The sequence below is a fragment of the Eurytemora carolleeae genome, unplaced genomic scaffold, assembly GCF_000591075.1.
Source record: "Eurytemora carolleeae unplaced genomic scaffold, Eaff_2.0 scaffold943, whole genome shotgun sequence".
NCBI lineage: Eukaryota > Metazoa > Arthropoda > Copepoda > Calanoida > Temoridae > Eurytemora > Eurytemora carolleeae.
This window is the reverse complement of record NW_019396842.1, coordinates 113,829-139,473: the sequence shown is the minus strand read 5'-3', so window position 1 is coordinate 139,473 and position 25,645 is coordinate 113,829. Positions and strand designations below refer to the sequence as shown.

At 33.7% G+C, this 25,645-nt stretch overlaps 1 protein-coding gene across 3 annotated transcripts; it reads left to right on the top strand.

Moving 5' to 3' along the window:
- Positions 1-3,628: 3,628 nt before the first annotated feature.
- On the top strand, positions 3,629-25,603 carry LOC111709291 (afadin; the record flags this gene model as incomplete). 3 transcript variants are annotated; one of them, XR_002766827.1, is given in 16 exon segments in its annotated part: positions 3,629-3,694; positions 4,525-4,660; positions 6,586-6,673; positions 7,064-7,233; positions 11,389-11,495; positions 14,066-14,122; positions 14,640-14,730; positions 15,402-16,426; positions 16,906-17,009; positions 17,510-19,460; positions 19,646-19,711; positions 20,794-20,983; positions 22,028-22,299; positions 23,624-23,684; positions 23,752-23,943; positions 24,359-24,419. XR_002766827.1 is itself a non-coding variant. In XM_023482918.1 (16 exon segments), coding segments are annotated over 16 exon segments (4,650 nt in total), but the record flags the coding sequence as incomplete, so codon positions are not given.
- Positions 25,604-25,645: the final 42 nt, after the last annotated feature.

Below are 25,645 nucleotides of genomic sequence, written 5' to 3'. Positions count from 1 at the left end.
AAAACATAATTAAAGATGTACTCCATATACTCCATAACTGCATGACAAATTTAAAATTACAATATTTTTGCTAAATCAACGTTTTATATTAATTATCATTTGAAAAGTATGATGGGGCTGTATAATAGTGTATATTAAATTATTATGAGATGGCTTGGTAAATATGAGTCAGAAGAAATCCTAACTTTCGTTCGTACTATATAAAAGCATTGAGACCATTTTGAAAATATTAAGAGAATTAGAATCTCAAAACCAAGTTTAGAACATTCCTATGGGTCTCCCTAGTGTCAAAATCTAAATTTGAGGCAAATCGGCAAAGGGGTTCCAGAGTTATGATCGGACAAACAAACAGCCAAACAGAGATTATAACTTTATATATATAGATTTCGAAATGGTTGTGGTAAATAAGATATTACAAATTAAATGTTTTTTTTTCTAATTTGAAAATTTGAATTTTTATCTTATTTTCTAGGTATGTTTGTTTGTACATGATACTAATGGTTGAGAAGAAAATAAACAATGATGGTTTTGGTTCAGTATATTCCATCTCATATCCGTTGGCAACCCAGGGGTGTACACTGTACATTTTTGGGGAAAAGGACTCCCCCTTTTGAATATAATTTCCCATCCCCCCCCCCACAAGTAATATACGTAACAATAAGAGATCATTCTTTGATTTGGGAAAAATGAATATTTTTAAGATAAATAAGTGATTTTTTGGCAGAAACTAACCAAAAGAACGGAAAAAAACTTGCCTTTTTATCTCCAATTTATTTTTTTCCCTCCCAAATCATCAAAAATTCTAAAATACATATACAGTAGACACCCCTGTGACCCTCCAAGCAACGGTGACAATGCCCCATTCACAACAGTACCCTTAATCGTAATCTTATCATATACAATTAGATATCAATGTTTATAATTTCAAAAACGGATTAATCGTAATCTTATCATATACGTAATATCGTCGCGTTTCCTTCTGTGAGTTTCTTCATTGCCTTTTCCACTAACAAGAAATGTGTAAATGAAAATAAAAAGGTTAAAAGGAACAAAACGTGGATATCTCATTCAAACTTGATTAGACAACGCTTTCAAGGGTACCTTTGTAAATCGAGCATTGACATCTGTAGGGTCACTTGAAGATACGGTTTAAGTCCTTGTCAGACAGAAGCGAGGTGGTTAAGAAATATAAGAGGGGGGGCACAAAGTCCTTGGTTATGTTGATCCTGTTCCCTTGTGTCTATGTATACATGCCTGATGGCTTTACAATTGCAACAATTTGTTCAATCGTTAACTTTCATTTAATTCTATTTTTCATCATAAAATTTGTATTTTAATTATCCTTGTATAACATGCTAACCCCTCTTGATGCAAGTTTTGTTTTAAAATCAAAACAAAATGCCATAAAATCTTTATGTTTTGAAGATTCAAAGCTTTATTTAGTCTGATGCCTGATTTATGTTCTATATTGGCTTATGATAATAGTATGTAAAGAATACAAAGTTATCATCTGGAATATTTGTGTCTGTGTGTTCACTTTGCACAGGGTTACACACAACGGGGGGAAACTTCAGAGACGACTGTATGGAATTATATTATGTTTCCTTATATTCACGATTCTCTGCGATTGCAAACTTGCTTCTTTCTTTAAATAAGCCATTTGATAACTATATCTAAGGCAAAATACGTAATTTAACCTTAGGATCGTCATATTTTAAGAGTTTCCGGTCGTCTTTACAGTTTTATTCAGTGCGGGTAACCCTGTGTATTGTCAGCTGTACAGTTAATTTTTGAGAAAGTAGTGTACATACAAGGCTTGTGCTTCGTTTGTGGAAAATGATAGCGTTCGTTAAATTTGAGAACAAGATTTTCATAACAATCGACCAATGTAATGTTTACAATAAGATGCTTTAAGAACGATAAGCTACCGTCAAGGACTGATTGTTGTCGAACGGTATAAATCGTAATAAACATTGAGAAGTTCGTATATTATTCATATTTTATTAAACGCTCTCAAGTTTTTAAATTCATTCAAATTTAAAGAATAAAAACAAAAACGAAATATGACATAGATTTTTATTTTTTCTCATTCTATTTTTGTTCAAAATTAGTCAAATCTTAATAAAGAGTAGCTTTTTTAATCTTAGCGTTAATAATGTTGGGTTGAAAAATGATTGTAAAAACTGTATTTTGTGTAATGTAATGTGAGTATAGTGAATAGTGTATATTCTGTATAGAAGAAATTGTGCTTTGAATACCATTAGTTTATTCCCCAAACAGTTAGAAATACAAATAGACAGATAGACAGAACTCAAATAATATTGTGAAAATTAAAAACGATTTTTAATAATCATTGCTTACTGCCTAAATAAGTATAGGAACAGAAAAAATAGTAGAAAAATTGGAGATTACAATTAAAAAGTAAGTTAATTAATATATTAATACCAAAAGTGACCCCCCCCCCCCCCGAAAAAATGCCCTTTTAACGAAACCCGTATTATTTACTCGATCCTTTTTTCGCCATCGGAAATATAGTCGGTTAGTATGTTTCCTGGGGGGGGGGCACACAGGGTAAACTGTGTGGGCAAACCCCTTCTACACGGTCAAAAAACACTTATTTTACCTTAAATTACAGGGGGCCCCCCTTTTACCACCCAATTAAACATAGTCATGGTTAAGCCTGTTATAATTCTTTGCATGTTTTTGCCTGAATCATGACCCATCATGAACAATCATGACTCATTTATATTCCGAGAGTCAGGGGGGGAGGCCTGGGAATAATGTTGCACTCTGCGCTTGATATGGAGGTACGCGCGTAAGTTGTAAAGCTTTCCCAGAACCTGTCTAGGGTCTAGTTCAGGGGTCAATATGCGTCATAATCTACGTCATCTTACTTATTCATCAGTGCTGCAGAGCAAATAATTAAAAAATATAAAGAAAAAATGGGGAATTATTTTTGTTGTTAAAAGTTTGCTGTAAACGGCGGGTAGTGACCTTTGTGTAAAAATGAGTATCCCCCTCCCCCCACCTCTATCCACCTGTTGAAAATTTATGAAAAAAAACATTAATCAACGAATTTAAAAATCATGAAGAATTGAGTCACCCATGAGTTGCTGGGGAAAAATCAGCCAGTTCGGTTCAGCCGTTTGGTTAGCCATAGCTAATAAATATATGAGCAAAGAGACTTATTATAGTGAATATATGTACTTGTTTTACATATTTTATATTTTTCAGTCTAGTTCATTCATTCTTTCATTCAGTTTCCTTCTTTTTAATCCTCAGACTGGTGGAGTTTCCACTGTGTGTAATGTGTATTGGCTTTTCAAATTTTCTAATTCCTATATTTTTGCAGCCTGATATAAGAAAATCATAGTTTGCGGAAAAGAATCAATTCCTTTTATTTTTCAATTTTATGTTTACATGTTGATATGACATATCAGAAGATGTGCTTAGAAGCGACAAATACCGTTCATGTTTTTTCGTATTTTCAAAGTTGTATGAGTTTAAACAACAAACCTGTTATAGGGACATTTTGGTAGATTTTGACGAGATTGGCCGATTTTAAGATAACGGGCAACAAGGGGTATTTTACTCGGTCTTTTTTTAAATTCTAATTGTGATATTTCAGGAGTTGGAGTTTAATGGAGTGATGAGATTCTATTACCAAGCTCAGGATCTAGCTTCAGGACAAAAGGTAATTTTGTTTGAACCGGAGGCTGAACATTTAATTAATTTAAACCCCGTCGCTGAACCGTCAAAAACCGGTTCCAATTGAGCTCCGGCTCAAAATTCGAAACACTGAAAATCATTTCAAGTGGAACCAACCATGTTTGAGCCGCGGCTCAAATTCTTTAAATTCGGTCTCGGATTATCACCAACGGATGAGACGCCTGGGCCTGTTTCCTCATATTCCTGATTCTATGCATCTGTAAACTCCTTTCTTTGGCAAATAATTACATAAGCCATTAAAAGAATAAATTTAAGACAGCAGATTAAATTTAACCTTGGGATCACAATACACGAGATTCAGGTCGTCTTTACAGTCTCATCCTTTGTGGATAATTACTCTAGACAACGCAATGTAATTGTACAATGTACAATGTACATACTATAGACAGTGCAATGTGCATGCATGGCATTTTGTCACGGATACAAATCCTAATCCGTCCTAATAATTTGGGATATTGTAAAACTTTCTATATTTTTGCGGCGACTTTTAAAAGTCAAAAAGCCTTAATTAAAAGTTGTAAAAGGTTCATCACTAGCGAAGACACAAGTTATGAAACATAAATTATACTAGATCTGCAACTTTTTGAAAAATTATAATCATTGATTAGATAATAAGATATTATTAGAAATATATTTTTATTCGGTAAAGCCTTACCACGGGCTAGTTTTTAGATGTTTTTTAACTTTAAATATTCTTTTTGATTTTTTTAGGCTTTCTGATTTTAACGAAAAACGAAATTTCCCACCTATTTTTATGTCGTTGAAACAGATGTAAATAAACTTTATTTTTCCTAGGTTGCGACTAAATGTATTCGTGTGTCGAGTACTGCGACAACAAAGTCGATCATTGAGACATTGATTGAGAAATTTCGACCAGATATGAAAATGCTGGAGATGCCAGAGTATGCTCTTTACGAAATACACGAGTCAGGTCAGCCCCCCTCCCCCCCCCCTTCATTTGACGTAAGGATTGTTCAGTATTATGATGAACTAGCCTAAAGTGGCCGGCGTTGTCCGAGAAATTGAAAAAAAAAAATTGAAAAAAAATTTAATTTCTGAATTAAAAAAAATATTTTTTAACCTTTGTCACCCATGAGTTTCTTAAGCCATAGCTAGTAAATATGTAGCTGTAGTAAATAGCTGTACAATAGTGTGGACTACAGATATGAACTGAAATCTCAAAGAACTAGGATTAAAATTTTCAAATTAAAATTTCTTGTTTTTCAATAGTTTTCACGAATCCAAGCAAAGTTTTAAAACTTTTATTTTCTTGTGAATTCTTGTTGAAAGAGATAAAACGTTAAGTTTTGAAAATTGGACTTCAAAAGAAAAGCATTTTTATTTTATTTTTATTTTATTTATTTTATTTTATTTTACCCACAAGAAAGAGTACAAATTAATTCAAAACTTTTTATGCTTCTCAACAACTCTTAAAAACATAGTTATGGTCGCTAATATGTAAGATTTCAGGCCCATGCATGAAATTTTCCCGGTTCATGTTGTGTACGGTGTGAAAGCTGTCATATCTACATAAAAGACCATTGTAGTAAAATATTTATTAAGGTTTTTCCAGGGGTGTATATTTTCTTTAAAAATAATCTCCCCCTCCCCAGTTTAAAAATTATATTTTTTCCCCAGAAGAACATTTTTTTGTAGGGATTCATTCGCTGAGTTGGGAAAAATCATTAAAGTTTTAGGTAAATGTATCAAAAAATAAAAAAAATGATTCAATTTTTCATATTTCAGGGGGAGGGTGGTAATTCGAAAAAATATACAGCCCTCGGGTTTTCTCCGCTAAACCATGGAAAAGCACTGAGCCTAGGAGATACTTAATATTTATCGTGTTTATTTATAACGATATACCTTCATTACTCGCCGTTTTTTTTTTGCATCTTTTACAAAAAAAGTTGTTAATATCAGGCGAAAAATAATGATAACTCTTTTTAGAACCTAGAAGGCAGTCTTTCAAAGCAATTTAAATAATAATAACCCAAATCTAGGACATTTTTTTAATATCCAATGTTTGTGAGAGAAAAAAAAATATTTGTCTGATATTGACATGTTTATTACAGTTTTCTCAACGGTGAAGGGGGGGGGACTGCGCCCCTGAGAGAAGAGTTCCCGTATTGCTGAATAGTTCTTATTAAACTTTTAGAAAAAAAAAGTTCAATGATCTTGATGAACTTTGATTTCTTTTGTTAAATCTAATTTAAAGATATGATTGATAGGAGAAAAAAATCATAAAACAAAACATCGGCTGAATAAAATGGTTCACTTTTTGCGAGATTTACTAGGTTTTCTTTTTAAAAATTCCTCAAATCCCTATTGAGGTTACATTATATATCATTTAAAGGTGGGTTCTAAATTTAGTGAACCATCCTTTGAAACATGCGTAAAATGTATATATTAAGAACATCTGATCATTCTTTTTCTACATTTTTATTTTGATTAATTAATATTAGTAAAACAAGAAATATTTTCTTTGATAATTATTATATAGATATTTGGAGACTTAGTAATAAAGTAAACATTCCGCTTTTATCATCTAACCCCCCCCCCCCTGTACTTTAACGAAAATTTAGAAAAGTTGCATATTGTCAAATTGTCAACAACATTTAATTTCTGATCTAGCTTTTTTATCACATGCCAATTAAATCTATAATCTAAATATTTATTTATTTAAAACAGTTTCAGTTTGAGGGCTAACGTTGTAAATATAATTAATTTTTATATAATCAACCATTGTGAATTTATATTTTTACAATTTTAAACTAGTTTGGTATAAATAGAAAAGGAAGGAAAACCAATTAAATTAATTGGTTGTTTTTGTCTGAAAATTTACTTTCCTCCTTATAGGCGAGAGACGATTGGGATTGGACGAGAAACCCCTGTTGGTTCAGCTGAATTGGCACAAGGACGATAGAGAGGGACGATTTTTACTCAGGTAATTTTTAGGATAACATGAGTAGGAAATTTTTAACTCAAAGGGACTGTGAGCGTAATTTCAAGTGACCCTCCATGCAAAGATAGCAATTCCAGATTCAAGCCGGTACCCTTTAAACCTTTATCAAATAAATAATTAGGAAGATATTGTCGTTTTTCTAAGTTTAAAAGTGTTTAATTCTGATAATTCATATATTTTTACCTTCAGTGGAAATGCCATATGGTTGAGAAACAACATTCGAAAATTATCAGTTTTTAAAGCAACCTCCGACCAATACTTTTTGTGTTATGTAAAAAAAACCTACATCTATATCNAGCACCTAATAGGGTTAAACAAGCAGGGCGCGAGGAAATCTAGTATTACATAATTTTTATGTTAAAATTTTTGTAGACGAATCGACGAAGCCAGCCAGATGCCCCAGCCCACCCAGGAGGATTCTTCCTTCAAGAGGAAACTCTCGAAGAGGGAGAAGAAGGCGATTAAGAAGCAGGAGAAGAAGGAGAAGAAGGATAAAGATGGCGGGGGGAAGGATGAGAGTATGGCAGATAAACTCTATACAGGTATATTTAGAACTTTGACTACTTGATCCGGCAGAATTAAAGTTTTAGTTTACAGGTTGCAAAGATATAGGAAAATTAAAATTGTTGATAAGTAATTTAACACAACAGGATTTAAATTACGTATACAACCATTTTATTTCAACTCTTATTTTCTTTCTTTTTCGGTTTAAATCTATGAAAATTAATCCTCAAGCAAACAAAACCTAAATAATAAATATATATCCTGTTATAACACACAGCAGTTGCATAACATATGTTATTACAGTGATAACCAGGAAACTTTGAAATAGGAAGACGACATTATAGCAACACTCAATTATATTTGATGTTATTACAAAGCAAATAGTTTTACTACACATTTATTAACTAATTTAGTGAAATGGTTCTGTTTACACAGCACTGCAAGGGCTGTGTCTCATGCTCATTAGACTTTTTAAAGTTATAACTTGATTCTTAAAGTCGTCTTCCTATTTCAGAGTTTCCTGGTTAGCACCGTATTTACAAATATATTTGTACCCAAGCTTGGGCACCCAGCTTTGCGGAAAATCTAAAAGTTTTAGTCGGTGTAGATTGAAAGACGACCTTCGAACCTAGATTTTAAAACCAAGCTGAAGAAAATCTTCCAAGTTTCTTAATCAAAATTTTGAAATTTTTTGAAAATTCGATCATCCATAAACCTTCTCTGGTGTCACGTGAGTTCCCACAAAAAATTGGGCCCATTCGGTTCTGTCGTTTTGACGTTTATTGGACACAAACCAACACCCACCCAGACAGATAAGCAAAGTAATAGAAGGTACCACACTGACTTTAAATTTGAGCAACCATTTTATTCTGTGTAGTCGTTTACCGTTCGTTAAAACTACAGACAGTATTATAATTTACCCGCACTTAGGATCAGGATATGCTGGATCCGTAACATTTTGCTAATCAAGACAGATCCGATTTAAAATGGAATGGATCCTTTGCACTGATATTTACTAATTAAGCAGAAAACAGTTAAATTTAGTTTCTCTTTTGTCCTTTGTTACTTGGAGACACGCAAACCATGTAGTTGGTTCTGGAGGGTTAACTTCAAGAGNGGGGGGTATTACAAGGTTTAAGGGATGAAAAAGAGGAATTGAAAATATCCGTGGTTTCAAGCTTTGATTTTACTCACTTAACTGCCATTTTTTATATTTTGAACTGTCGTTACACATCTTAATTGCATTCTTATGATTCTGGTTACCACCTCTTATGATTCTGGTTACCAGATAACCAGAAAACAGTGGAATAGAAGTTGTCATCTTTTAATTGTTAACTACGAAATGTCGCCAATTTTAAAGTTTGTAACTAATTTCTTAAACAAAGTGTTACATTTTAAAGAACAAATACAAATTTCCACATCTATACTGACGTCATTATAAAAAAAGAGCAAAGACGCCTAGAACTCCATTGTGTTCTGTTTACCACTGTATCAACACAGAAAAGTAAATCAAAATGGTCCCACTCCTGCCGGCCGTGTTATTAGAGCGCGAAATATTTGATAAAATAATAAAATTTATTAGCGTGACATCATAAAGTTTTCATAATTCAGCAAAATTTGAATTTTCACCCCTTTTCTTACCTCTCCGCTTCCTTTCCTTCCGTCCTTCCTTCTTAATACTTTTCTTCCTTCCTTCCTTCTTAATACTTTCCTTCCTTCCTTCCTTCCTTCTTAATACTTTCCTTCCTTCCTTCCTTTTTAATACTTTCCTTCCTTCCTTCCTTCTTAATACTTTCCTTTTTTCTTCAACATTAAAATTCTGTTTTGCCTGTTTCACTTTCTGTTTCCTTTCTCTTTCTTCTTTCTTATCCTTTCTCTCTTCTTTCCTTCCTCTTTTTACTTACAGGTTTACTTTCTATTCTATTCTTTATTTTCCAGTTCATACCTTTAATTCTTCCTTCATTTTACCTTTCATTCTCTATAATTCCCCTCTTAGTCCTTTCTTATATAATTTCAATTTTTGACGTTTGAAAATAGAATTGAAAACATCTCATTCCTGAATTTGTATCCATGTCTTTTTATATTTTAGAGAATATAAAGAAGTTTTTTCCTTTTCATTTTAGAAAATGTAAAGAAGTTTCTCATTTTTCTTTTCTTTTATTTTTTATAGAATATATAAAAATTTTTTCCTTTTCATTTTAGAGAATATAAAGAAGTTTTTTCATTTTCATTTTAGAGATTATTAAGAAGTTTTTCCTTTTCATTTTAGAGAATATAAAGAAGTTTTTTCCTTTTCATTTTAGAGAATATAAAGAAGGTATTCCTTTTTATTTTAGAGAATATAAAGAAGTTTTTTCCTTTTCATTTTAGAGAATATAAAGAAGGTTTTTCCTTTTCATTTTAGCGAATATAATGAAGTTTTTTCCTTTTCACTTTAGAGAATATAAAGAAGGTTTTTCCTTTTCTTTTTAGAGAATATAAAGAAGTTTTTTCTTTTCTTTTTAGAGAATATAAAGAAGTTTTTTTCTTTTCTTTTTAGAGAATATAAAGAAGTTTTTTCTTTTCTTTTTAGAGAATATAAAGAAGTTTTATTCTTTTCATTTAAGAGAATAAGTTTTTTCCTTTTCACTTTAGAGAATATAAAGAAGATTTATTCTTTTCATTTTTGATGCTGATAAAATATATTATATTTTTTTGAACTTTTAAGATTTTGATTTTGAGACTCAGAGTGAAATTGAAAAGTTTTTCTAATTTTGAAATGTCCTAATAAAAGATTCTTCTCATTTTTTTATGATTGATAACATTTTTTTAACAGGTCTTGGTAAATTCCTTTCTCAAGAGGTTTCTGAAAATCAATTTATTGTCGAATCTCTGCTCAAAATTGTCTCTATTGTGTATAGACATGAAGCCATTTTAAGCCAGTAAAAGTACAAAAGAAAAAAACGAATTTAAAGTGTAGACTTGTATTAATCCTAATAACTTATTTTCCTTCAATGAAATAATTTTTAAATATTTTGCATTTTTCTTGCTGCCAGCATTCAATCCCTCCCCTAATCTAGGTATCTTGCACCCCTTCCCCCCCACGCCCTCCTCCATCATCTGGAAAATTAAACAACCTCCTCCCTCTATTATGTTTCTGCCCTTGAGTATTGCGTAGAGCGGACTAAGTACAAAAAAGTTAAAATCTATAACAATAAAAAATGTCATTTTTTACAAAAAAAAGTCTTGAGATGCTGGAAAATATTAATCTGCTAAATATTTTTTTTCAATGAATTACAAAGATGGCGTAAAAATAATTTAGAATATTTTTTTACATATTCCCAATAGATGCCGTAATAATTAAAATAACAGGTGAAAGATGTAGATGTAAACGTTTAGTATGATTTCAATTGGAGAGCTGATATATTGATCTAGTTTGTTCCAGAAATTTAAACTATTAAATTTGGTAAGATTTAAAAAAATGTCGGGTGATTGTGACCAATCTAAGATTTACATTTCCGTCTAGTCTCATTTTCTTAACGTATTTTTTACCTAACCTTAGCTGTAAAAAAAAAATCTTTAAACTTATCCTGAACTGCCAATTTTTTTTCCTCTTGGCCTTTATTATTCCTTTGAGTGTCCTAAAAACCGAAAAAAAATTGCAGTAGTAAAACGAGTAAATTAAACTTTAAAAAATATTTCTTAACATTTACATAATAAAAGGTTATTGAAAATTTTATTTATGAAAAAATCATTTACTTTGTGTGTAATTACAAAAATCTTGTTCTTAACATTTTTCATAAATTAAAACAAAAATCTCAGCATCTCAGAAGCTCAACTGTTGTTGTTTAATGTGTTTCCGGGAGGGGGGTGGGGGGGGGAATGTAGTGAATATATTCCCTTGACTAGAGTTTTTCCTCTGATAAGGATTCGTAGATACCCGGGAGGAATTGATAGTTCCATTACACCTCCACAATATATTAACTCTTCAGGCATATTTCTTTTTATCCTAGCTTAAACATTGGAACAAGTAGTCGGTCATTTTTTAAAATTTTTTAATTCTATAAATTGATTTAAATTTGGAAATTCAACCCGGTTTGATAAGTTTTTCATATTTTTATCGTTTTACGCCTTTTGAGACAGCCATATTTGATAATTGAGAAAATACATTTTATAAACTTGTCTATTTTGCTATCTTAATATATTTATTTTAGAATTGCCTGACACAAGTTTTACGCGAAGTATATCCAACCCTGAAGCTGTAATGAGACGAAGGCGACAACAGAAGCTAGAGAAGAAACTTCAACAGTTCAGATCTAAGGTAGTTTTATCTCAGGGTGGCATAATTTTCAGTTTAAACATCCTAGGGAGGCATAATGTTTAGTTTATTAATCATCCCAGAGAGACAAAATAGTGAATTAATCATCTCAGGGGGTGTACTTACCAGTTATTTATTCCATGAGGAATAATGTTCGGGTTAAACATTCCAGGAGGTATAATGTTCAATTTAAGATTTCAGGGGGCATAATGTTCAATTTTAAGATTTCAGGGGGCACAATGTTCAGTATTAGATTTTAAGGGGCATAATGTTCAGTTTTAAGATTTCAGGTGGCATAATGTTGACTTTTAAGATTTCGGGGGCCATAATGTTCAGTTCTAACATTTCGGGGGCCATAATGTTCAGTTTTAAGATTTCGGAGGCCATAATGTTCAGTTTAAGATTTCGGGGGCCATAATGTTCAGTTTTAAGATTTCGGGGGCCATAATGTTCAGTTTTAAGATTTTGGGGGCATAATGTTTAGTTTTAAGATTTCAGGTGGCATAATATTCATTTTTAAGATTTTGGAGGGCATAATGTTTAGTTTTAAGATTTCAGGTGGCATAATGTTCACTTTTATGATTTCGGGAGGCATAATGTTCAGTTTAAGATTTCAGAGGGTAATAATGTCCAGTTTAAGATTTCAGGGGGCATAATGTTCAGTTTAAGATTTCAGGGGGCTGTTTGTTCAGTTTAAAATTTCAGGTGGCATAGTGTTCAGTTTTAAGATTTGGGCATAATGTTCAGTTTTAAGATTTCAGGGGGCATAATGTTCAGTTTTAAGATTTCAGGGTGCAAAATGTTCAGTTTTAAGATTTCAGGGGGCATAATATTCAGTTTTAAGATTTCAGGGGGTAAAATGTTCAGTTTTTAGATTTCAGGGGGCATTATGTTTAGTTTTACGAGTTCAGGGGGCATAATGTTCAGTTTAAGATTTCAGGGGGCAAAATGTTCAGTTTTAAGATTTCAGAGGGTAATAATGTCCAGTTTTAAGATTTCAGGGGGCAAAATGTTCAGTTCTAAGATTTCAGGGGGCATTATGTTTAGTTTTACGAGTTCAGGGTGCAAAATGTTCAGTTTTAAGATTTCAGAGGGTAATAATGTCCAGTTTTAAGATTTCAGGAGGCAAAATGTTCAGTTTTAAGATTTCAGGGGGCATTATGTTTAGTTTAAGATTTCAGGGGGCATAATGTTCAGTTTTAAGATTTCAGGGTGCAAAATGTTCAGTTTTAAGATTTCAGGGGCAAAATGTTCAGTTTTAAGTTTTCAGGGGGCATTATGTTTAGTTTAAGATTTCAGGGGGCATAATGTTCAGTTTTAAGATTTCAGGGTGCAAAATGTTCAGTGTTAAGATTTAAGGGGGCATAATGTCCAGTTTAAGATTTCAGGGGGCAAAAATTTCAGTTTTAAGATTTTAGGGGGCATAATCTTTAGTTTTATGATTTCAGGGGGCAAAATGTTCAGTTTTAAGATTTCAGGGGGGCATAATGTTCAGTTTTAGATTTCAGGGGGCATAATGTTCAGTTTAAGATTTCAGGGGGCAAAATGTTCAGTTCTAAGATTTCAGGGGGCATTGTGTTCAGTTTAAAATTTCAGGGGGCATAATGTTCAGTTTTAAGATTTCGAAGCATACTATTCCATGGGGTGCATAATATTAAAATCAATCATTCCAGGGGATATAATGTTTAAATCAACCAATCTAGGGGACATCATGTTTAAATCAACCATTCCTTGGGACATAATGTTAAAATCAACCATACCAGGGGACATAATGTTCCATTAAAACATTATGTTTCGTTTAATTAACCCAGAAGATAAAATATGCTGTTATATCAACCCAAGGGGCATAATGTTCAATATAATTAAAGCAGAAAGGGCGCACAGCTCAGAAAGTTAAGTTTGATGTTTATATCAATATCTTGAGATCTGAGATAATGGAGTTTCTAACTTCAGATTTACAAGTTCTCATTTAAGGAAAGTTATAAGATAGCAAGATTTCTCGTTTAACTATGGTATTAATTAAGATACAAGACAGTAGGGTTATACAGTGTGTCCCACTAGTATCATTTTTATTTATTCTGTAATTGTGATACAACTTTGTTGACTTTTTTTGTGAACCGATTTAACCGAATTTTTGTGCGACAACTAAAATGGCCCCAGGAAAATTTCATAGCCGGTCAGATTCAGAACTTTAAAATATTTGTATTCTTTTGGAAATTCGCCCAAAAAAAATGAAAATATTGCGAATTCTTGAATTTTTTCGATTTTTATAATTCAAGAAGAAATAAAGTAAGATGAAAAATGACAATTATTCCAAGAAAGATAGAATAAATGTTTGTATTATTTTTTTATAATTTTGAGACTTGGGACGTGAGGGGGGGGGAGTGAATTTTGGTGGACAAATTGAAAACTTGGACATAAAGGCAAGTTTGTTCGTTTCTACTTTGATACATTTTACCTAAAATTTATTTTAAACTAAAAATCATTTCAGCGCAACCTAACATAATATCTGAGGGGGTGAAAAATGGAAAAAATGGGGTTTAAATAAAAAATTTACCCCTGTAATTACCTAGGATGGAGGACCTGATACTGGTGGTACACTCAAGATATATGGTGACGCATTGTGTAAGGTACTAACTCTACTTTTACTAATCTAGGGGTTGCAGAGAATAAAAATATGATTTTAAAATTCTCATATCAATTCTGGAAATAGAGAAGACCCACTCATCTTCTTCTCCTTAAATACACTCGTTATTTTATATTTATGTGTTTATATTTAAGCAATAAATCTACTTCAAGGGGTTTATATACAGGGTTGCCCTTAAAGGATGAAAATACCATCAAATAAAAATAAGGTTGCAATGAACTATAGCTTAATTATCCAACTATACATAGTTTTTAGCGTCCTTTACCTTAACTTTGTTTTTAAAAAAAAACTTTTATATCATTTTTCCTTCACAAATAAAACATTGACTCTGACTTAAAAAATGTTCATGTATAATGTATATTTATATTTGAGATTTAAAGTGATGTTTAATTTTCATTAAAGGTTTTGAGAAATTAAATTATGTCTTTTGGATTAAATTCTTCAATTTAATTTATCAATTAAATAATTGAATTAAGATTAATTAATATTTTTTTGTCCAGGATGTTCCCTATAAGACCCTTCTTCTCTCTATCCGTGATACCGCTGCAATGGTGGTTCTAGAAATGTTGGAAAAATATGGAATAAATAAAGGTAAAAATAAATTTTGTAACTGGGTCAATGTCGTCTTCCTTATCAAGAATGAAATCTACCAACACGATCATTTTAATTCTCAAACGAATACAGTACACATCCTTATCATTTACACTTATATTAGATTCTTTATTATACTTAAGTGGTTTGGCTTGCCACTTGATAATCTCTTCATGTCAAGAATTAAGAATTACTGAGTTTCCCAGATTTATATTTACTGCTTCCCGCATTTTCTTTCTATAAGGAAGACGACATTAGGCTTCTAAAGTATTAATTTTTTCTCTTAAATGGACTGTGAGCGTAATTTCAAGTGACCCTCCATGCAAATATGGCATTGCCCGATTCACAACGGTACCCTTGAAAGCTTTGTCTGAACAAGTATGAATTAGATATCAATGTTTAAAATTTTGAAAACTGATCAATTCTAATTGTGGGTTATCTACAAAAGTCACTTGCGCATTTCTACTGCAGGAAAACATAAGGAATTGTCAGATTTAACACGAGTAAACCTTGAAAAAGGACAAAATCTTTCACATTATTAGTCAGCTAACGGTTTCAAGGTTACCGTTTTGAAACGGGCATTGCCATCTTTGCATGGATGGTCCTTTGAAATTACGCTTACATTCTCTTTAGAAATTTAAAAATTGAATAAAAACTATTTGTTTGTTGAGGTGATGCTGGTCAATACTGTCTCATACAGTCGAATCTAACAATGCCAGAAGATGGAGGAATGGGACGTGTTGTAGGAGGTGGGACAACCAGAGAGTGTGTGTTAGAGGACGACGAGTGTCCGTTAGCCATCCTCATGAATCATCAGTCCGTCAGAGGGGCAATTACTTTCCACGTCCGTAGAAGACCAATGGACGGCCGGAGACGGAAAAAGAAAACTTCCTCTATTGGACAGCTTGACGGTGGACTGCCGTTTCTTGTTGAGTTGACACCTGAGGGCGGAGAAAATCGAGTTGTCCGCCTTCAGATGAATGTTACCGAGGTTGGAAGTGAGGTTGGAGGCGGAGGTGTAGAACTACAGGGTCTTCTACCCCGTCATTGTGTGATAGCTCACACCGAGGGAGTGGTAACTGTTACACCCTGTAGTCCAGCTGCTGAGGTTGTTGTTAATCAACAACGTGTTGTAGAGACAACAATTCTTCAACATGGAGCCACACTGAGGTTTGGACGAAGTGTTTGGAGATTTATCGACCCAGTGGCAGATGGTGGACGAATGCAACCCTCCCATCATGGAAGTACCGCCACTCTCCCTGGTGGTAACGATTTCCAGGCTGGTATGCGTAATTCCACCGCCAACTATGCTCAGTACCCGCCGTTACACCGGGGTAAAGATGCTATTTTACCCGCTGTGCTCGAGTTTCGTGAGGACACTGAAAGTGCTTTCTTCAACGCGCTCACGATGAACCTTGATCCGGCTAGTGTGAACTTCAAGCTTGCACCAACCTACACCCTCTACATGGCGACACGCTTTCGTGCATCTACACACTACAGACCTGAACTAGTTCCTGAAGAGAGAGCAGTTCGTCTCACTGATATGCTAAATAGAGTGGCGGACAAAATACTCCGCCTCCTTGCTACAGCCCCTGGGGCTAACCATGCCCCCACCCTCTCCTTCTGGATGGCAAATTCAAGCGAGCTTCTACATTTTCTTAAATCAGACCGACATATTACTGCCTTTAGTTTACAGGTACTTCCATTTACGAGCCTAGGAATTGAGTCTTTCTAGTCACATTTTCTAATCCCTTTACCATTACAACCTAGCAGTGCAAACCTTCGATATTTCAAATATGATTTATTAGATCTAACAAAATTCATCGATTGAGATATTTAAGGTCCGTGACATTTGGTTGCAAAGATATAGAGATTAGTAAATTAGAGTTTTTTGCATTAGACTGAATTCCTTCAGCTGCAAATATAAGATTAATTCATTGTCTTTCAACATTTTAGAATTTGTAATGTTGAACTAGTTTTCAGCAAGTTTTAGATTTCCTTGAGTTAAAGATTAATATCTTATTGAGATTGTCTCAAGGTCTATCAAAGTTTAATCTTTCATTGAATAAACTTTGAATAATTAGTTCCGATGGGGGTCTGGGCTCTCCATGTCGGTAGGGTTTGCAGATTTAACTTCTCATACATAAAAACTTTGAACACAATGAAATATTTTAGGCCCAGGATATGTTAGCTGATGCAGTACACATGGCGTTCAAACAACTTGTCATAGCTCTCCAAGCAGATCTAGAGTTAGTCCTCCCTGGGTTGTTATCCGACAGGTAATTTTATCTACAAATAATGAGACAGAACTTTATTTGTTTTTTTATTGTAATAAAACTTACAACATTTTAAAACATAGGAAGTTAGCCCCGATGGCGGTCTGGGCTAACCAAGATGGGGGAGGGGGGTTTCAGATCCTATCTTATCTTATCTTTTCTTTTGTTTTTTGCAATATTTTTATCCTTAGAGAAAAACGATAGTTTTTGATTCGTTTCTGGATATATTTTCTCTTAGTGTCAAAATTTGGCTTAATACACGAATAAAAAAAACTTTAAATACTAAATTTTAAATATTTTTAACTTTTTCGATTTTTTGGAACCTTTTAAAAGTCCGAAAACGAGTCGTGAGATTTCCCATTACTTTTAAAACCGGTTGTTATCTACAAAAGATTATACTTTACATTGTCTCATCAGTTGTGGCTATCCCAGACTGTGAATTTTAAAAAAGCGTCACATTTTTATTGATAAATGAAACGTATGTTAATCTACTTCATTATAAGGGATGATGATGTTGAGAGTTCAACTGCTGGAGTAATCTCCGTATTTGCCTCTGCAATGGGTCTTCTCAGAAAGTGCCGCGTGAATGCCGCACTCACCATTCAACTGTTCTCTCAGCTCTTCCATTTTGTAAACATGTGGACCTTTAATATCATCGTAACAGACCAGAACCAGAACGGATACTGTACTCATAAGTGGGGATTGAGGCTGAAACGACGGCTTGCTCGGGTCGAAATATGGGCTGAGAAGCAAGGTCTTGAACTCGCTGCTGATTGCCATCTTGCGCGCATCATGCAGACTGCGCACCTGCTTCAGGCGCGTAAAGGAACTGCAGAAGATATTGCTACACTTTCCTCAACCTGTTTTAAGCTGAACAGTCAGCAACTAAAGGCTCTCCTACTTCAATACAAGCCTGCTGAAAATGAGGCTCCTATCAGTAATGAGCTAATTGATACTATTGTCCGTGTTGCTGAGAATACAGTTGACGAACTGACCAGAGCTGAAGGACGACAGGTTCGCCTGGAGGAGGATTTCGTCCTTCAGTTGCCATTCCTGCTTCCTGAGGATAACTACAGTTGCGATATTGTTCGTGGTGTTCCAGGTGGCCTTATTGAGTTCCTTCAACCTCTCCAGAATGCTGGTCTCTGCGCTATGACCCCACAGCCCACCAGTAGTGGACTTTGGACAATATACATGGATAACCTGCCTCCTCTAGCGACTAGAAGCCCAAGTGAAATGTCCCAGATTACAATTAATGGAGAGTTTGATGGGCCCAGTCCACATCCGGGTTCTCAAAATGGACATAATGGATATCCACCAAATGGTTCTCAAACTGGATACAATGGCCCAACAGTTCCTAATGGTCCAATGTCGAATAGGAACAGTCAAGTGATTGGACCCAATGGGTATCCGGTCCCTGTTCCTGGCCAGCCCGGCTTTATGGGCCAAAATGGTCCCATAATGACTTCCAATGGACCTATCACCGCCCACAGTAATCCCAATAATGGTCCAATTGGAATGGGGTATCCTGGAAAAGTTTCCCCTCAAACTCTAGCAGAAGAACCAGAAATAGAGACAATACGTCTCTCTAAGACAAATGGTATGGGTCTATCTATAGTAGCTGCCAAGGGTGTTGGACAGGAGCGGCTAGGAATCTATATAAAAGCTGTTGTAGAAGGTGGAGCAGCTTGGCAAGATGGTCGATTAGCTGCTGGAGATCAGCTACTCACTGTAGATGGTCAGAGTTTAGTGGGAATAACGCAGGAGAGAGCAGCAGAAATAATGATGAGAACTGGACCTGTGGTAACTCTTGAGGTGGCAAGGCAGGGAGCCATATTTCATGGACTTGGAACTCTTCTATCTCAGCCTAGTCCAGTAATGGGTCGTCAGTACAACACTGGGCCACGAAGGACCAGTGAGAAAGAAATAAGACCAGGTTCGGTAAATACTCTTCCAGGACCTGGAAATCGGATCCCCCAGTCAAAAAGTACTCCAGCTCTTCACCAGAGCCCAGGCGGGGACTCCCAGCACAACTATCAGAACCAGGAGTGGTTGCATCAACAACTCCCCTACAGACCACCTGGAGGAGTTAGATCCTCGTCTATACAGAATCTAGCTCCTCCTAAACCTCCAGCTGTAGGGCCTGATACTGATCCAGGATATTATCAGAATCTGGTGCCTCCGGCCTCAAGAAACAGGTTTGGATCCCAAACCAGTTTGACCGGAGGACAGCAGCTCCGTGAAAGACCGGCCTCGGCCCACTACCCACGTCAAACAATATCTCCACTCTCCCCTGGACCAGAGAAACCTCAGAGACAATTCTCCTACGAAGGGGACAATCCTAGGGACGTTAGAGAGATCCCTAGGGATGTTAGGGAAGGTTCTAAGGAACCAATGAGGATGGAACCAAATAAACCAAGTCAGAACAGAGTCAGATTTCAGGATCCATCTCAGGTTAGAACTATATTTTTGTCAAAATACAAAGGTCTTACAAGTGTATTGTTATGTTTTACTTGTCAGATAAAAAGAAATTTAAATTAAGGGGGAATTGACTTACTTCATAAAGATAAACACCGCGGAGGAATTGTAAAACGGGGAATTTTTAAAATGTGAACAGTCCCTTGACATTTGATCTATAGGATTTGAAACTAAGTCGAGTTGAAGAGGAGTTTCGAAGAAGGATAGAGGAATACTCAGACAGTGATGTAAGACAGCACACTGCTAATCAGGGGTCCATATAATTCCATTTTGATTCCAAATGTGTACTGCATAAAAGATGTAATTTATCAATCAATCAATATTTAGGATCAAATAAGATGGAATTAAATGGACCCCTGCACTGCTTCCTATGATCGTTAAAGCTGCGTTATAAAGAAAGACGACATTTTGTCTCAGCACTTTAGTTGGTAATTTGAGTGTCAATTATTGTTTTCTTTTCCCTGATAATTTAAACTGAACTAGAGGAATTAATACCTTCAATCCAGAAATAATTTCAAGGATGCCACAGGAGGAGAAAGCTGCCATATTTTCTAGAAGCAATTCTGAGTTAAAGCATTTTTCGAAGCGTCTCCTTTGCACAAATACCTTAACTAAATGTCGCTTTTTTACAATGTTGATTTAAAGATCACGGGCAGTGTGACAAAGCTTAGAATAAAGTGTTAACTTATTTTCCACTAAACCAATTCTAACAGTGTAAATAAACTAATATCGCTGTGTGGGCAAAAAGTATGGAAAATATTCTTTAAAAAATCGTATCTGATAAGATGCATGTTTTGATAAATAGTAAAAATAATATTTTGTTTACTCCTTTCAATTTTTGAAAATATAATAAAGGAAGTAAAAAAAATAGTTCAAATAATTTAAATTTAAAAAAATTGTGAATAATACTAATACATGAGTTAGTTCCATTAAGGAGTGTGTCTCTACATTTCAGGAGCAGGTTTATGTTTGGCACAAGAAGCAAGTTTTTGTTAGATATTTAATCTTTTACTAATTAGTCACTAGGGTACTAACTTTAATATAACATGGCATATTTAAGCTCAATTCATACAATGCTTTCTTTAGTTCGTTATATGTCAACAATATAATTTTGTAAATATTTTATGATCACCAACTATAGTTGTCAGTTATATCAATACAATGAAGACGATTTTTTATTTCAATTTTAATTTTTATTAAGCTTTTAAAGAGCATGGAAACACATGTTTTTAAATAACAGCATTGATATAAACGCCGACCAATGTATGTTAAACATTATCTTCAAAAAAGTAAACGTCTGTATATTTAGGATGAACCAAACATATCTACGATTAAACGGAACGGTGGGATCCCTGGGCTAGAAGATGAGAGACGGGGCCAGCAGTCCCAACCTCTACCTGCTCTACCCACCTCCCAACCCCTGCCACCTCTACCTATCTCCCCGCCTCCACTAGCTACCCCGCCTCTGGCCGGTGCTGCTAGGTTGGATATGCTTTTAGGTAAGACAGGGGTGCATATTTTCTTGAAAAATCTCCCCTCTCTTTGAAAATATTTTTACTCCCGAAGTTAGGAATGTTTGCGGATTGCAACAAAAATGTCAAAAGATGTTAAAAAGGGATGAAAAAAAAACTAACTAATACCCCTTCAAAATATTAAAAATTATTCTTTAAATGATTCACAATAATACAGGGATAGCCTCTGAGCTGATTAAACTAAACTTAAAGTCGTATTCCTTGAATTTAAAATAGAAAAATAGAAGATTTATAACTGTCAATCATTGATCTGATGGAAAATAACAGAGTCTAAGAGACTGTGTACGTAATTTTAAGTGTCTCTCTATTTATTTAGTAGCTTGTCAGATTCACAATACAGTACCCTCTGAAGTGTTGTCTGAATAAAAATAAATAAAATATTCTTTTTTAAACTTTAACATTGAACAAGGACGATTTTAATTCCGATTTTCTCTGAAGGGAAATTTTGCTCATTTATCTCTTCGTTTTTTTTCTATGAATTTCAGTTTAAAAAAATCTGACTGCGGTATTTGAGCGCATTCAATCATTTATGTTTACATGAATAAACTTCCTCCTTAGCTTACTGGGATTTTATTTTTGGAGAATTATGTTAAAGGGATTGTAACTGTAATTTCAAATGTACCTCCAGGCAAGGTTGGCAATGCCCGAATCCCAACGATACTTTATAGTTTTGTTGTCTGATCAAGTATGAATCAGATATCTATGTTTATAATATTGAAAAATCATTATTTTCAAAAATGGCGGTTTCTTTACGAAAGTGACTTGCCCAATTCTCCTACATAAAAACATATATGATTTATACACCATTAAATACTATTAAACTCAGAAAAACGACATTATCTTTCACATTATTAATCAGAAAATGGTTTCAATGGTATTATTGTGAATTGGACATTGCCATTTTTGTATTTTGGGTCACTTGAAATTACACATACACTATACAGTCCCTTTAAGACTGAAAAAAAAGTTGTTTGGCTGTTCTTTATTTTCAAGTAAAATTCCTATCTCTAGGTAATGGGCAAGGGCGGGCTAGAGCAGAAACGCCCACTAAGCGTGAGCCTATTCCTACCAGGAAGGAGTTTAACACGCCAACCAAGCGTGTCAGTTTCAACGATGATGAAGTCAGAGCACGGGTCAGTTTCCTAGAACAAGAAGAGGAGGAGGAGGAGGAGGAGAAAGAGGAGGGTAGTTACATGGAGGAGGAGAACAGGAGGATCGAGAACAATGTTGAGGATAAATATGAAGAAAGAGCAACCTCACAAGAAAGATCTGAGGATCCCAATGTAAGTAATAAATTGAAATTCTGTTCATACAGGGTTACTCACATAAAATGAGATTGCTAAGACGACTGCTTGATACCCTACCCCATCTTGGCTAATAAATTATATTTAAAAAACAATACTACGTCTTAAAATTGAATTCAACCCTGTTTTTTTTAGAGTTAAGAGGTCGTTATTAAAGTCTAAAGCCTAATGCTATTCGGTAATCTTGTATCATACAATTTTATCAAGTAATAAAATCAGTTTAAATTTCATGAAAAGTCAATCTTGATTATTTTCAAAGAGAACATCTAAAAGGGAAATTGAATCATCTTTAAAGGTAACAAACCAGCACAAGTTGTACAGTGATAACTCCGGAATAGGAAGACGACTTTTAGACAGATGTTAAAGTCTTTTAAACTTCCGATAAAAATAAGCCACAGCAATTGTGTAGAGTAAACAGATTCATTTTACTGAATAAGTGATTTAATTAGTTATCAGAAACATATTTTTTGAAACATCAAGTACAAGCTTTAATGTTTATTTCTATTCCAGAGTTTTCTCTGTAATTTTTGTGATATCTCTTCTTTAATTCATGTGATATCTCTACACCCAACAGAATAGTATCCTGTAAAAATACAGTAGAAATTTATTTAGTTAGAAATTAGATATAAATACATGCAAGAAGAAATTGTAAACAAGAAAACCTATGTTCATTGTTAAAAAAATGTTAATCAGTGAGATCTTAAGTTAGAACGTTTTTTTGTGAATCAAACCTGATCTTTATCTTACTGCATATCTACAAACAAATTCAATTCCTCTTTTATTTCCCGTGATGTTCATATAGTGATTATAGTGTTTACTGCATAGTAAATAGTGATGTGCTTTCGGATGATATGATTCCGGTCGTGTTTTGCCTTTATGTTCTTTCATGGTCAAAATTTGGTAAATTGTTTTTTAACTTTTTATTCTAAACAAACGCCCTTCTTTCAGTATGTGAAAATATGATCTTGGTTGACGATATTATATGTTAAAAAAGCCAAAAACTATTCAGAAACTGACTTTTACTTGTTATTTTGGATTAAGATATTGCAAAGTTTAATAAAAGCAAACTTCAACACATTTTAAAATCTTGAAAGTTTTATTGAATTTTTTTCTGAAAATGATCTAAAGCGATCAACAACACTTGCATTTTTCCAGAAATAATAGTTTTTTACACATTTTGAGTGGTATATCTTTGATTGGGTTTTAGTTGGTTTTAGTGAACATTTGACTCAAATTATGCGTCCTGTAAATTCTTAATTACAAAGGTTCTACATTTTTAAAATATATATTTTTGCATGTTTAGGCATTTATAAATGAAGCTGAGAATTTATTAAACTCGGCAACTCATGGATTAGAACGATTAGATTTTACAAGTTCATCAGGACATACTCCTTCAGTTATTGGAACTCAAGAGGTCTACAGGTAAATTAGATTTTACAAGTTCATCAGGACATACTCCTTCAGTTATTGGAACTCAAGAGGTCTACAGGTAAATTAGATTTTACAAGTTCATCAGGGCATACTCCTTCAGTTATTGGAACTCAAGAGGTCTACAGGTAAATTAGATTTTACAAGTTCATCAGGACATACTCCTTCAGTTATTGGAACTCAAGAGGTCTACAGGTAAATTAGATTTTACAAGTTCATCAGAACATACTCCTTCAGTTATTGGAACTCAAGAGGTCTACAGGTAAATTAGATTTTACAAGTTCATCAGGGCATAATCCTTCAGTTATTGGAACTCAAGAGGTCTACAGGTAAAAACATATTTATCATAAATTATCTAAATTTTTCAATGTTTAAATTAATCAAAATAGAATCGGTCATATGACGAAACGTGTTTATCAATTTTTATCATTTAGGAATTACTTAGCTTATCTAATACCTATATCTTTTCAACCTGATGATGTAACCCTTGATATTTTAAACTTATATTATTTAATCTACTAGAATCATAGTTTGAAATATCCAAGGTCTGCAACATTGGGTTGTTAACATAGATTTGAAAATTAGAGTTTGTAAGTTTCATTTTTGTTAGGGATCCCCGACAGCGACGGTTACAGCAGGAGCAGGAGCGTAAACTGAGCGCTGTTAGACCAACAGATGGGGCTAAACTCTCATTTAAAGAGAAAATGAGATTGTTCGCCGCCGAGGTATAAATTATTTTGATCAGTAAATTGACTATGGACGTCGACCATGATTATGGCAATGATCTTAAAGGGAGTGTTCGTAAAAAATGAAAACGCATAATGCCCAATAGCGAAGAGCCCATATCAATATTCAATTAAATGTAATACTGTTAATCTAGTTTCGGATTTTTTTCTCATCTTCTGAATTTTGTTAATATTTCATAATATTTTTAAAATTTTGTTTTGAAACTAAATTTTCGTTGAAAACCTTTCTTTTACGACTGGAACTGGATTTTCGAACAACTGCAAAATATGAAAAGGTGTCGGCTTCGTTATTAGAAAACCTCAATAATGCAAATTCTCTAAAGTAACACTCGGATAATATAAAATAATGCAAATTATGAAATATTAAATTTAACCTGTGTGGCTAGTGATTGTGAGTAGTTTATACAATGTTAAACAATATCAATATTTCTTCATCATATTGGTGATTTTTCATAATTCTAAAAACATAGAATTCGGAATGACATTTTTAATCCTAACCAGGCACAAACTTTCCTTTGCCTTTTAAAAGATATCAGTTTACAAACTATATTTTTAAATGATAAACTTCTTTATATTTTAGGTGGGGGAAAACACTCCAACAGAGAAAGCTAAGATATCTAGAGCGCAGCGTGAGATTGAAGACGAGAAAAGGCAGGAATCGGAAAGTTCATAAACTTTTAGAAAGTGAAAATTATTTTCCAAATCGTCTTTCTTCTTTACACCTCAGGTTCCTTGTGAAAAGTGCTAAAGAATGCATTTATCAAGAAAAACTGGAATTTACTGGTACAAACTTATAAATCTATGCAGTAGTGCCTGGGAAAAGATTAATTATTATTTCTACTTTATTTACTATTTACAAATTCTTTCATGTCAATAAATCCAGCGATGTACTCATCAAACAGACAAAGAATGTCACAAAATACTTATAAATGTCATAATTATATATAATGCAGCACTTGATACAAATTACATATCTCCCAACCTAAAATCTGATATTGAACCCCCCAACACCAGACTATTGCACCTTGCATATATACAATATATATAATCAAATGTGTACATAGAAACATGTTCATAGAAATTTATCAATAAAATATTACATATTTAAACTCGTGTGGTTATTTTTGTTTTAAATCTTGAGATTCATCATT